At 48.3% G+C, this 13,348-nt stretch overlaps 1 protein-coding gene across 1 annotated transcript; it reads right to left on the bottom strand.

Annotated features, from left to right (window-relative positions):
* Positions 1 to 4,491: 4,491 nt before the first annotated feature.
* On the bottom strand, positions 4,492 to 5,466 carry LOC132575810 (olfactory receptor 5I1-like). Its single transcript, XM_060244500.1, has one exon. The coding sequence runs from the start codon at positions 5,464 to 5,466 to the stop codon at positions 4,492 to 4,494; it is 975 nt and encodes a 324-aa protein (XP_060100483.1).
* Positions 5,467 to 13,348: the final 7,882 nt, after the last annotated feature.

A 13,348-nucleotide genomic window follows, 5' to 3' on the forward strand; every position in this document is an offset into this window, starting at 1 on the left:
GCAGTCGGAGCCCTCTGCTCACGGCCTGAGTTCGATTCCAGTGGAAGCTGGTTCAGGTAGCCGGCTCGAGGTTGACTCAGCCTTCCATCCTTCCGAGGTCCATAAAAGGAGTCCCCAGCTTGCTGGGGGGAAAGTGTAATGACTGGGGAAGGCAATGGCAAACCACCCCGTAAAAAGGTCTGCCATGAAAACGTTGTGAAAGCAGCGTCACTCCAGAGTTGGAAACGACCGGTGCTTGCACAGGGGACCTTTCCTTTTCCTCTAACAACAGAGTGATTAACAGACATTCTCACAGTCACTGTTTTATTGGTTTCTCACACTCATGCTACCCAGATCAAAGGTTTGCTCAATTTGCTAATTTTACTATTCTGTCATTGGATCTTAAATTTGTACCGTTTTTGCATTCTGAGCCACTGCCTACCAGCTATATGCAGCTCTGCTCAGTGTACCTGATTCCTTGTCTGATGAAGGGTGCTTGGAGAGCACACGAAAGCTTACATTCTGAATACAACTTTGTTGGTCTTAAAGGTGCCACTTGACGCCTACTTTGTTTTGATGAATCACAGTATACAAAGAAACCATCCGCCCTTCCCCATTACAAAAAGAAGCTTTCCCAGGACTGGGTGCCACGTTGCTAGACCCTTGCTCTTCCGCTCACCTTCCTTCCGTCAGCTGAGTGAACTCTGTTGGCTGCTGTTGTGTGTTCAAAGACGTTCAGGTGAGGAGTCCTCTTCCTGTGGATTCTGCCAAGGAGCGAGCCAGGTTGGAGGCCCAGAGAGGGCAGAACGCTTGCTGAATGGAGACTCTGTTTCCAGGCTTTCTGCTCTCCTGCTAGGTAGGCTGGGAAGTGGATCCAAGTGCCCCCTGAACAGCCCCCAGGAAGGATCTCAGTAGCTCCCACAAGCGTTCCCCCATCAGAAGCCCCAAAGCCAGGCTGCAGGTTTGCGCTCTGTGTCAGGTAAAGCCAGCACTGGCAGGACTGAGGGTTTTTGTTTTCTCTGAGAGTCTGCGAGAGGCCCCCGGAGAGACAGAGAGATTGGCATCACAGGGGAGAACAACTAAGAAAGAGTCCAGAAGAGGAGATCTTCTCTTGGAGCTCGCTGGCAGGAGAGATTGCACAATGGATGGGGACGGTGGCTCAGTGGTAGAGCATCTGCTTGGAAAGCAGAAGGTTCCATCCCCGGCATCTCCAACAAAAAAAAGCACAGGCAAATAGGTGTGAAGGGCCTCAGCTGGAGACCCTGGAGAGCCGCTGCCAGTCTGAGGAGACAAGACTGACTTGGATGGACCGAGGTTCTGATTCGGTATAAGAGTATATATTCCTATGTCCCAGCCAGCCAAAGATTGACAACTCAGGGACCTGAATATGGTGGTTCCTGAGATTGAATCCCTAAAGTTCATTTGCCCAAATTTGAAACATAAATGGTTACTTACATCTGGAAACTTGTCCAATGGTAGAACTCATGAACACATGGCAGCAGGCATGAAAACCCAGTGGAAGATTTCTGGGTGAGGATATGGGAAGTAAGGACAGACAATATTGGGGTTGGAGTCTGCTACACACCTCCTCCTGACCATAGAATCATAGAGTTGGAAGGGACCCCCCGGGGTCATCTAGTCCAACCCCCTCCACAATGCAGGAAATTCACAAATACCTCCCCCTAAATTCACAGGATCCTCGTTGCTGTAAGATGGCCATCTAGCCTCTGTTGAAAAACCTCCAAGGAAGGAGAGCCCACCACCTCCCGAGGAGGAAGCCTGTTCCACTGAGGAACCGCTCTAACGGTCAGGAAGTTCTTCCTAATGTTGAGCTGGAAACTCTTTTGATTTAATTTCAACCCATTGGTTCTGGTCCTACCTTCCGGGGCCACAGAAAACAATTCCACACCATCCTCTAGATGACAGCCCTTCAAGGACTTGAAGATGGTGATCCTATCACCTCTCAGCCACCTCCTCTCCAGGCTAAACATCCCCAGCTCCTTCAACCTTTCTTCATAGGACTTGGTCTCCAGACCCCTCACCATCTTTGTCACCCTCTTCTGGACCCGTTCAGCTTGTCTATCTCCTTCTTAAAATGTGGTGCCCAAAACTTAATACAATACTCCAGGTGAGGTGTTATCAGAGCAGAGTAAAGTGATACCATCACTTCACTATTGCTATTGGAGTTTAGGGAGAGGTGTTTGTGAGTTTCTTGCATTGTGCAGCGGGTTGGACTAGAGGTCCCTTCCAACTCTATGATTCTATTCTGCATCACCTAATTTGCAGACATTTTGTGGTTGTGTCAGCTTCCTGGGCAGCTATTTTGGCGTTTTTCACGTTTTCACGGCAGACTTTTTATAGGGTGGTTTGCCATTGCCTTCCCCAGTCATCTACACTCCCCCCCCCCCCCCCCAGCAAGCTGGGTACTCCTTTGACCGACTTCAGAAGGATGCAAGGCTAAGTCAACCTGGAGCCAGCTACCTGAACCAGCTTCCGCTGGGATCGAACTCTGTCAGAGTTTCCACCAGGCAATATAATGGATTAAGAATGGGGAGAGCTGGGTTCAAATTCCCACTCAGTCCACAACACTCCCTGGGTGACCTTCTGCCGGTCACATTCTCTCAGCTTGATGTACCCCCCCAAAGCTGCTCAGAAAGAGTGCCCCCCGGAGGTCTTTGGAGGAATGACAGCATAAAATGTGAGAGACAAACACCAGGACAGGAAACGTACACTTGGAAAGCATACACCTCAAAAAGGATATTATAGCATTGGAAAAAGTGCAGAAAAGGGCAACTAAAATGATTAAAGGTTTGGAACACTTTCCCTATGAAGAAAGGTTAAAATGCTTGGGGCTCTTAGCTTGGAGAAACGTCGACTGCGGGATGACAGGATAGAGGTTTACAAGATTATGCATGGGATGGAGAAGGAAGAGAAAGAAGTCCTTTTCTCCCTTTCTCACAATACAAGAACTCATGGGCGTTCGATGAAATTGCTGAGCAGTCAGGTTAAAACGGATAAAAGGAAGCCCTTCACCCAAAGGGTGATTAACATGTGGAATTCACTGCCACAGGAGGTGGTGGCAGCTACAAGCATAGCCAGCTTCAAGAGTGGAGTGGATAAAAATATGGAGCAGAGGTCCATCAGTGGTTATTAGCCACAGTGTGTGTGCGTGTATATATATATATATATATATAAATAAATTTTGGCCACTGTGTGACACAGAATGTTGGACTGGATGGGCCATTAGCCTGATCCAACATGGCTTCTCTTATGTTCTTATGTTCTTTGGAGTGCCTCACAATCCTCTCTGGTTCTCACCACCCTGAACAATTTAGTGTCATCCACAAACTTGGCCACTTCACTGCTTACTCCCAACTCCAAATCATTAATGAAGAAGTTAAAGAGCATGGGACCCAGTACTGAGCCCTGCGGCACCCCACTGCTTACTGTCCTCCACTGTGAAGACTGCCCATTTATACTCACTCTCTGAATGATTTATTTATATTTATTCTATGACTTATATCCCGCCCTTCCCATAAATGGCTCAGGGCGGCTCACAACAGGGCGGATCTTCTAATGCAGGGCTGTCAAACTCATGAGGGCTGGATCTGACATAAATGAGACCTTTTTTGGCCGGGCCGTGTTGGGTTGGGCCATGCCATGTTGGGCCAAGCCATGTAGGGCCATGCCATATATGTACCTATTTAAGATTAGGTAGCGGAGATGTAAACTTTATAAAGGACACAAACACAATTAAAACATACTTAAAACATTAGCACTCATTTGTCTTAAAGATGCTCTCTTTGTATCTCTCCCATGGGATCCAGGGAATCGGGCAAAGGAAGCTCTGGCTCTTTCCTTCCTTCCCCAGGGGACAGGGGAGGGAGGAGCCTCAGCCAATGGAAGGGAGAGAGGCTTGACTCAGTAGCTCTGCTGGGCGATTGAGAGAGCCTGGCAAAGCAAGCTCTCCCTCCGCCCCTTCCTCCCTAAGGGAGGAGCCTCAGCCAACAGAGAACATAGAGGTTTTGCTCTGCAGCTCTTGTGCGATTGAGCAAGCCTTGCAAAGCACACTGTTATGCAGAAGGAAGCAAGAGAGTGGGAGAAGGAAGGAGATGACAGTCAGTTGCTCGGGGGCCTGATAAGAGCCCTCCAGAGGCCTGATTCGGCCCTCGGGCTGCATGTTTGACACCCCTGGCCTAATGGCTACATCAGGAAGACCCTTCTTGTTGCCCATGACACAATTATACAAGCGTTTAGGTTTTGTGGGACAGTATGAAATGATTTATTACTCATTTATTTGCGGAATTTCGGTGTCCTCTTTCGACTCACAAGACCAGCCCCAGAGTCGGCGTGGTGCAGCAGTGGCATGAACTGTCGCCATTTCCAGGCAGAGGTTGTAGTCTGAGTTGACCACTGCTAAGAAGAGGAAGAGGTCTCTTCGCCAGGGTTGGCAGAAAGCTGTAGCCAACCACGAAGGGGACAAATACTGACAGATCCTGCAAATATTCTCGCTTACTCTTTGTGTGACGATGTGAAGACTGTCCTCTGACTTTCCAGAACCTTCTTCAAGGCCCCTTTGACCTCCTTGTTCCGGAGGCTGTAGATGAGCGGGTTCAACATCGGGGTGACGATGCAGTACAGGGTTGAGATCAGAGTGTCCGTCTCTAAGGAATAATCGACGCTGGGATGATTGTAGTTTAGGATCCCGTTCCCAAAGTAAATGACGACAACGATGAGGTGAGAGGCACAGGTGGAGAAGCCTTTGCGCTTGCCGGTGATGGAACGGATCTTCAAGATGGAGCGCATGATGAAGAAGTAGGAGAGGAGAATGAACAGGGAGAGAGACCCACCCGCAAGACGGCTTATTAGCTGGATTAACAGTTCATTGAGATGCACATCGTTGCAAGCAATCTTCATCAGTGGAGGGAGATCGCAGAGGGTGTGATAAATGAGGTTGACGCCACAAAACTGCAGCTTGGAGCTGAAAGCTGTGTGGATAGCAGAGTCTAGAAAGCCCCAGACCCAGGTGGCCAAGGCTAGGGTGGTGCATAGCTTGATGTTCATGAGGTGGGAATAATGCAAAGGTTTACAGATGGCAGCATAGCGGTCATAGGCCATGACGGCCAGCAATGCACTTTCTGTCCCTGTAAAAGAGATCAGGAAGAACATCTGGGCCAGGCACTGGTTGTAGGAGATGGTCTGTCGCTGGCGCAAGAAGTTCACCAGGATCTTGGGGACCGTGACGGAGGAGATGCAGATATCTAGAATGGAGAGATGGCTGAGGAAGTAATACATGGGGGTACGGAGGCTGGGATCCAGTTGAATCAGAGCAAATATCAAGAGGTTCCCCAGCAAGGTGACCAAGTAAATGACTAGGAACGGCAGGAAGAGGTAGATGTGGCTGTTTGGAATGCCGGAGAAACCCAGGAAGACGAACTCCACCACTGGCGTCTGGTTCCTCACATCCATCGAGAGCTCAGAACTCATCTGCAAGGAGAGAAAAATGGGAGGAGAAAACACATTTTCATTTAAGGTTGTGTGATGATCAGCTCTGGTTCTTGAGTGAAAATCTTTCACATGGATTAAAGATGTGTGTTGCTATGAGGAAGAAATACTGCCCTCTAGAGACGTTGGTTGCACAACTAATTCAAGGCATATGGAACAAAGAAGAAGATATTGGATTTATACCGCGCTCTTCACTCTGAATCTCAGAGCAGCTTACAATCTACCTTTCCTTCCTCCCCCATGACAGACACCCTGTGAGGTGGGTGGGGCTGAGAGAGCTCTCCCAGAAGCTGCCCTTTCAAGGACAGCTCTGGGAGAGCTATGGCTGACCTAAGGCCATTCCAGCAGCTGCAAGTGGAGGAGTGGGGAATCAAACCCAGTTCTCCCAGATAAGAGTCTGCACACTTAACCACAACACCAAACTGGCTACAGACGTCTTGTTCTGCTTCAGGTTTTGGCTAGAATACTTCCCTGTCCTTAACTTCCAACACTCCAGCAAATCCCTCATTCCTCCCACTCTCTCCACCAGATATCTCAGTTCATTTGCTGGAGTGTTGGAACACTTTTGGAGGAGAACAAAATTGCAAGCTGATTTTATCCACTGCAAATTCATCCTCTCCTCGTTCTCAGTGTGTGTGTATATATAAATTTTTTTGCCACTGTGTGACACAGAGTGTTGGGCTGGATGGGCCATTGGCCTGATCCAACATGGGTTCTCTTATGTTCTTATGTTCCTCTACCATGTAGCTGATTAGGCAACACTCTGAAATCTCCCCAGACTTTATCACCTGGAGAAACTGTTCTCCGTCTTTCATTATATACTCAGGCATGCCCCTGGAATGGAACTTATTTATTTCATTCGATTTATTCGATTGAATAAATAGTATCTCAAACATGGGAGAAGCATTCCTTTTAAAACAGACACGTGGGAACTAAGAGTTTCTTTGCCTGTTCCAAAGCAACAGATTAACAACTATATCCATAGTTTATCAGCCATTTGAATGAAGAGAAGTCGGAAGCGTATTTATTCCAGGTGTCTCTTTGGATCAAAAGACCACTCATGTTCTCTTTTAAGAGTCAATTTGAAATCAGTTTAAGCACACTTGAAATTATTCAATCAGTCAATACCTTTATTGGCATAAATCCTGAAATGATTAATATGAAGGAATCACAACAATGCAAAAAAAATGCATATTTCAATGAAAAGAGAAACAGGAAAACACGGACACAGTCCCTTATCCCATCAATGGCAAGATTAAAAGACAAAATACAATTTCTGAGATCCTCACCAAAGTGCTTTCAGAAAGATTGCATAGTCTCACACAAGATGCATTGGAAACATTCAGAGGTGTTTGCGGTATCTTATATGAAGCCAGTTATATGAAACTCCCTTGGTTCTATCAAAACCATAAAGCTTGTTCACACTGAAATGTGTAATGTAGAAGAAGAAGATGATGATATTGGATTTATATCCCGCCCTCTAGAGTCTCACAGTGGCTCACGATCTCCTTTACCTTCCTCCCCCACAACAGACACCCTGTGAGGTGGGTGGGGCTGGAGAGGGCTCTCACAGCAGCTGCCCTTTCAAGGACAACCTCTGCCAGAGCTATGGCTGACCCAAGGCCATGCTAGCAGGTGCAAGTGGAGGCGTGGGGAATCAAACCTGGTTCTCCCAGATAAGAGTCTGCACACTTAACCACTACACCAAACTGGCTCTCCTGTAGATGTCTGACCTTAGAAATAATGTAGATGTCTGACCTTAGAAATAACTTTCCTGCAGTTATACACTTTGCAAACGAGTATTCTTTTTTAAAAAAACTTTCAACAATTTTATTTTAAACAAATCAGATACAGAAATACAATCAAACAAAGCCACGCTCAACGTACAGAATATCAAAAACCAAAATCACAATAATACATATTAGTGCCAAACTATGCACACCTGATCCAAAATTGTCAGATGAAAAATATTCCAGAAAAAGGTGCCCATTTGACTAAAGAGTTTACCTGCAACAGGGTCTCATCTTCCCAGAAACGCATGTGATTTTGTCTAAAATAAAACATTCCTAGCATTTGCCTGACCAAACAACTAAAGAAGGAGATGATTTCTGCCTCCAATTTGATGCTATGGCATACTTTACCGCAGTCAGCAACAAGGATATCAACTCCCACTTTGATTCTAAAATCCAAATATCCTCCCAAATATTTCAAAGACAAATACTAGGGACATAGGAATTCTAACACCTGTTATAAATAGATTTCAGTAATGATCTGAGACCAAAACCAAGAAATAATTGGGCAGATTCATCACACTACTGCTCTCTTCATTCTGCATATTGAAAGATTTATTTCTGGACATATAATTGTATTATGGGCAGTGAAAAAAGTATTCACGATGTAACCATTAGAAAGAAGAAGAAGCATTGCAGATTTATACCCCACCCTGATCTTTGAATCAGAGACTCAGAGCGACTTACAATCTCCTTTATCTTCTCCCCCCACAACAGACAGGGTGGGGCTGAGAGTGTAGGCCTTTGAGTGGAGGAGTGGGGAATCAAACCCAGTTCTCCCAGAAGTGCTTCTCCATGCACTTAACCGCTACACCAAACTGGCTTTCCCAGAAAGCCAAAGATTTATGGCTACAAGGTTTTCCAAATATTTATTCCCTGCTATGATGTCTGCCTCTCACGTTTGATGCTGTCCCTCCTCCAAAGGTCTCAGGGGAGCACTCTTCATTCTCTTCCCTCCATTTCATCTTCTGAGCCACTCTGGAGGATTCAGGTTTGAGTGGAGGGAGCCGGGTTGCCACCTCCAGTTTGGGAAATTTCTGGAGGTGAATTCCACGTGTCAATCACCTTTTGGGTGAAAAAGGACTTCCTTCTATCTGTTCTAACCCAACTGCTCAGCAATTTCACGGAGTGCCCACGAGTTCTCGTATTGTTAGAAAGGAGGAAAAGAACTTCAGTTTGGTGTAGTGGTTAAGTGTGCAGACTCTTATCTGGGAGATCCGGGTTTGATTCCCCCACTCCTCCACTTGCACCTGCTAGCATGGCCTTGGGTCAGCCATAGCTCTCGTAGGAGTTGTCCTTGAAAGGGCAGCTGCTGTGAGAGCCCTCTCCAGCCCCACCCACCTCAAAGGGTGTGGGGGAGGAAGGGAAAGGAGGTTGTGAGCCGCTCTGAGACTCTTGGAGGGGAGGGCGGGATATAAATCCAATATCTTCATCTACCTCACAGGGTGTCTGTTGTGCGGCGGTGGGAAGGGAAAGGAGATTGTGAGCCGCTCTGAGACTCTTGGAGGGGAGGGCGGGATATAAATCCAATATCTTCATCTACCTCACAGGGTGTCTGTTGTGGGGGAGCAAGGGAAAGGAGATTGTGAGCCGCTCTGAGACTCTTCGGAGCGGAGGGCGGGATATAAATCCAATATCTTCATCTACCTCACAGGGTGTCTGTTGTGGGGGAGGAAGGGAAAGGAGATTGTGAGCCGCTCTGAGACTCTTTGGAGTAGAGGGCGGGATATAACTCCAATATCTTCATCTACCTCACAGGGTGTCTGTTGTGGGCAGGAAGGTAAAGGAAATTTTGAGCCCCTCTGAGACTCTTTGGAGTGGAGGGCGGGATATAAATCCAATATCATCTTCTTCTTCTTCCTCTACCTTCTCTATCCTGTGCTATTCTACTGAACAATTTTTCAACCTGAACAAACCCTATGTCAAGCGCACTTATTTCCTTCCTCTCTTGATTTCCTAGAGAAAGAGCAGGCCACCATCTTTATGTTGCTCCCCCCTTCTTTACAGCCGGTGGGTGGTAATAAATCCATCTGGCCTTAGGATGTTTATGCTACAGCCTGGCTGGCATTACGTTCAAGTCGCCTCTCCCCCAGGTTCACACAGACAACTCTTATCTGCTTCCAGAAAAGTGTGAGAAACTTTGATGTTTCCAACAGCCTACAATCTTTAGTAATAAAACAGATAGTGGTTTAGTAGCCTTTGAACCTGTGACTCAAGCATGCGTCTGTATAGTCTGTATAGTAACTTTCGATGATATCCTATCTAGCAACTGTGTAACTGTGTGTACGTCATTACTCCCAAAGCTTGTATCCTTGGTACAGCTCCTGAATTTCTAACGATAAAACAGCTTTAATTTAAAACAAAAGACTGATTATTGAGAAATACTGGTGCTTGACACCGTGGCTCAGCAAGGCTCACCTGTTTTGCCATCCGGGGGGCTCAAAAGACACCCTTTTCCTGCCTGCCCTTTGAGAGAGAAACTACATAGCATCTAGAAACGCTGTAAGCAGGGGAAGCCTACGACTCACCTTTGCACGCAGACAAGTCAAGGCTGGCGTTCAGCTCCTGTTCATCCCATTTGCAAGCAGACAGAGCGGCTCAGCCTACATAGGTCAGCCTGTGGTGCCTGGAAGCCCCTCGATGGAAAGTCAGCCTCCAGCGTGAAGTCGCCGATGCCCTGAATGAGCAGGTCTCTCTGCAGCCCGAGGTGTAAAAGCCTGAGGCTACCCAGAGGGGAGAAAGCTTTTCTTGGCCTGGGGGCCTGAGGGATTCTCCTGGAGGGGAAACCCAGAGGGAGTGACTGACGCCTAATGGCTGGAGGCTCAAAGAATCGGGACGGATCTCATCTCAGAACTTCAGGGGGTAGAGAACACCATTTACACCCAGAAGGCCATGCAGAATATGGAAACACGCAGAGGGCTGGCCTAACTGCCCCCTGCCCTGAATTCCTGTTTAGCGCCATCGGGTTGGTCCTAATGAAAGGAATGCTGTGGATTGTGCTCTGGGTTCCCGAATTCTTGTTGCCAGCTTCGAGAAGGCAAATAAACGACCACTGGATGGAACACGGTATCAGTTAAGGCAACACACACAATGTAACCACATCTGCTTAAAGAAACAGCCACTTGTTATACCCCAGAATTCTTATGCCAATTTTTATAAACCAACTTCCAGTTTCACAGAACATAGAAACATAGAGTTGGAAGGGACCTCTAGGGTCATCTAGTTCAACCACCTGCACAATGCAGGAAACTCACCAACCCCTCCCCCTAAATACACAGGATCTGCATTGCTGTCCGATGGCCATCTAGCCTCTGTTGGAAAACCTCCAAGGAAGGAGAGCCCACACCTCCCGAGGAAGCCTTTTCCACTGAGGAATCGCTCTAACAGGAAGTTCTTCCTCATGTTGAGCCGGAAACTCTTTTGATTTAATTTCAACCCATTGGTTCTGGTCCTACCTTCTGGGGCCACAGAAAACAATTCCACCCCATCCTCTGTAGGACAGCCCTTCAAGGACTTGAAGATGGTGATCCTATCACCTCTCAGCCGCCTCCTCTCCAGGCTAAACATGCCCAGCTCCTTCAACCATTTCCTCATAGGACTCAGTCTCCAGACCCATCACCATCTTCGTCGCCCTCCTCTGGACCCGTTCCAGCTTGTCTATATCCTTCTTAAAATGTGGTGCCCAAAACTGAACACAAGACTCCAGGTGAGATCTTACCAGAGCAGAGTAAAGCTATACCATCACTTCACATGATCTGGACACTAGACTTCTGTCGATACAGCCCGAAATGACATTTGCATACAACTCTTACCAGCACCTAGGATTACAAGGACCTTCCCAATGAGAAATGATAGAATAACACTGAGTAGTCCCAAAACATTGTCTTCCAAACGAACAAAAACCTTTCTCTGTTGTGTTCCTTGCCAACAATGATTCTCCCTTTTTATTTTCTTTTGCCGCTTCCTGCTTGACTTTATCAGAGGCGTCTGCTGCAAGAATACTTCTTCCGAATGATAGAAGGGGAAGGATAGGATGAATACATGCACCCCGGGATATTAATAATATGCATGGGGCTCTTTTTGTAGCAGGGGTTTCTTTGCATATTAGTGTCATGGGTGCTGGGGGCCCTGCGGAAGAAGCTGAGCCTGCAGAAGAAACTGTGCCCCTGCCACCTGCACCAGTGCCCCTGCCTCCTGCTGGAGAAGATCCAAGCCCCCCTGCCTCGCCCTCTCGGGTGGCTCGTGCGCGTGACCCGCCTCCGTCAGGACCTCAGGGATCGGAGGAGGGTGGCACGCTCACGAGCAAGACGCTCCCTGAGTGCTGAGTTTTGAAAGGATTCTGGCCCTTCTGGAGTGAGGATGCTTGAGTCTCAGCAGGATCCTGGCTGCCCTCTGAGCCAGCAATTAGCCCAAATAGGCAACAGACAGCAGAGGGCTATATAGCTGTGGGCTTTGGGAGGAGGCTTTGTGGAAGCAACTAGTCAGTTACCTGATGTTCTAGTATCCACTTCAGCTTTTGACTCTGGCTTCTGGACCCCCTGACTTCGGCTTCTGAACCTCTGACCTGCGATACCTGGACTGCGATTTGGTTTTGGCGCCTTGGACCCTCTTTGCCCACCGGCTACAGACCTTGGACTGCCCTGGACTTTGCCTGACCCGGCCCCAGCCCGTGACAATTAGGCCGCACCTCCCTGATATAGCCAATCCACCTGGAGCTTACTGGGCTTTTCTTACAGGGCGTACTGTAAGCTCCTGGAGGATTGGCTACATCAGGGAGGTGCGGCCTAATATGCAAAGGAGCTCCTGCTGCAAAAAATGCCCAACAGGCTCTTTGCCTGGTCGCCTTCTTAGTTGGAACCACTGCTCATAGATGTACTACCTTTTCTCTTTTCTCTTCACAGCAGTATCAGTTCTCATCTTTGAGAAGGCAAACTGAGCTCGTGCTAACAAGAACTCGGACCTGCGAACGCTTGAGGTCTGCTCAGGGCTGACTCAAGAGAGACACACGCTGAAAGCACCCTCACCCGTGTGCTGCCCCTCTACGCTGGATCCAGCAAACAGCTGCCGAGCATGTGCCTTTCTCTGCAGCCCACCCTCCTCTCGCTCCACTCCTGGGCCAGAACTGGAGTTGGTTGCAGAGGAAGTGCAGGAGGGGCGGAGGAGGTGACCGCTGGCAGCAGCTACACCTGGGATCACCTCCCACCTCACTGTCACCCCCATTGTGGTGCCTGCTGCAATCCCTATGGTCACTCAGGCTGGGATGAAGCCCCCAGGTCTGTTCCTCAACATGAGAACATAAGAGAATCCATGTTGGATCAGGCCAGTGGCCCATCCAGGACAACACTTTGTGTCACACAGTGGCTGAAAAACCCCAGGTGTTCACAAGTGGGGTCAGAACTCCAGAAGCCCTCCCACTGTCCCCCCTCCCTCCAAGCACCAAAAAGACAGAGCATCACTGCCCCAGACAGAGTGTTCCATCTATGCCTTGTGGTTAATAGCCACTCATGGACCTCTGCTCTTAGGAATATAAGAGAAGCCATGTTGGATCAGGCCAGTAGCCCATCCAGTCCAACACTCTGTGTCATACAGTGGCCAAAAAACCCAGGTGGCATGAGGAGGTCCACCAGACCAGAAGCCCTCCCACTGTGCCCCCCCCACAAGCACCAAGAAGACAGAGCATCACTGCCCCAGACACAGAGAAGCCATGTTGGATCACGCCAATGGCCCCTCCAGTCGAACACTCTGTGTCACATAAGAGAAGCCCTGTTGGATCAGGCCAGTGGCCCATCCAGTCCAACACTCTGTGTCACATAAGAACATAAGAGAAGCCATGCTGGATCAGGCCAATGGCCCATCCAGTCCAACACTCTGTGTCACATAGTGGCCAAAAAACCCAGGTGCCATCAGGAGGTCCACCAGTGGGCCTCCTGCTTCTCTCTCTCTCTCTCCCCCCCCCCCCACTGCCCCCGAATGCTTGTCCCCAGATCTCAGACCCCAATCCAGCTTCCTTGTCACATCTTGTACTTGAATCAGGTTCTGATTCTTTGCTTGATTGAATCCTGATAGGGCAGTAG

The sequence above is a fragment of the Heteronotia binoei genome, chromosome 8 (assembly GCF_032191835.1).
Source record: "Heteronotia binoei isolate CCM8104 ecotype False Entrance Well chromosome 8, APGP_CSIRO_Hbin_v1, whole genome shotgun sequence".
Taxonomy (NCBI): Eukaryota; Metazoa; Chordata; class Lepidosauria; order Squamata; family Gekkonidae; genus Heteronotia; species Heteronotia binoei.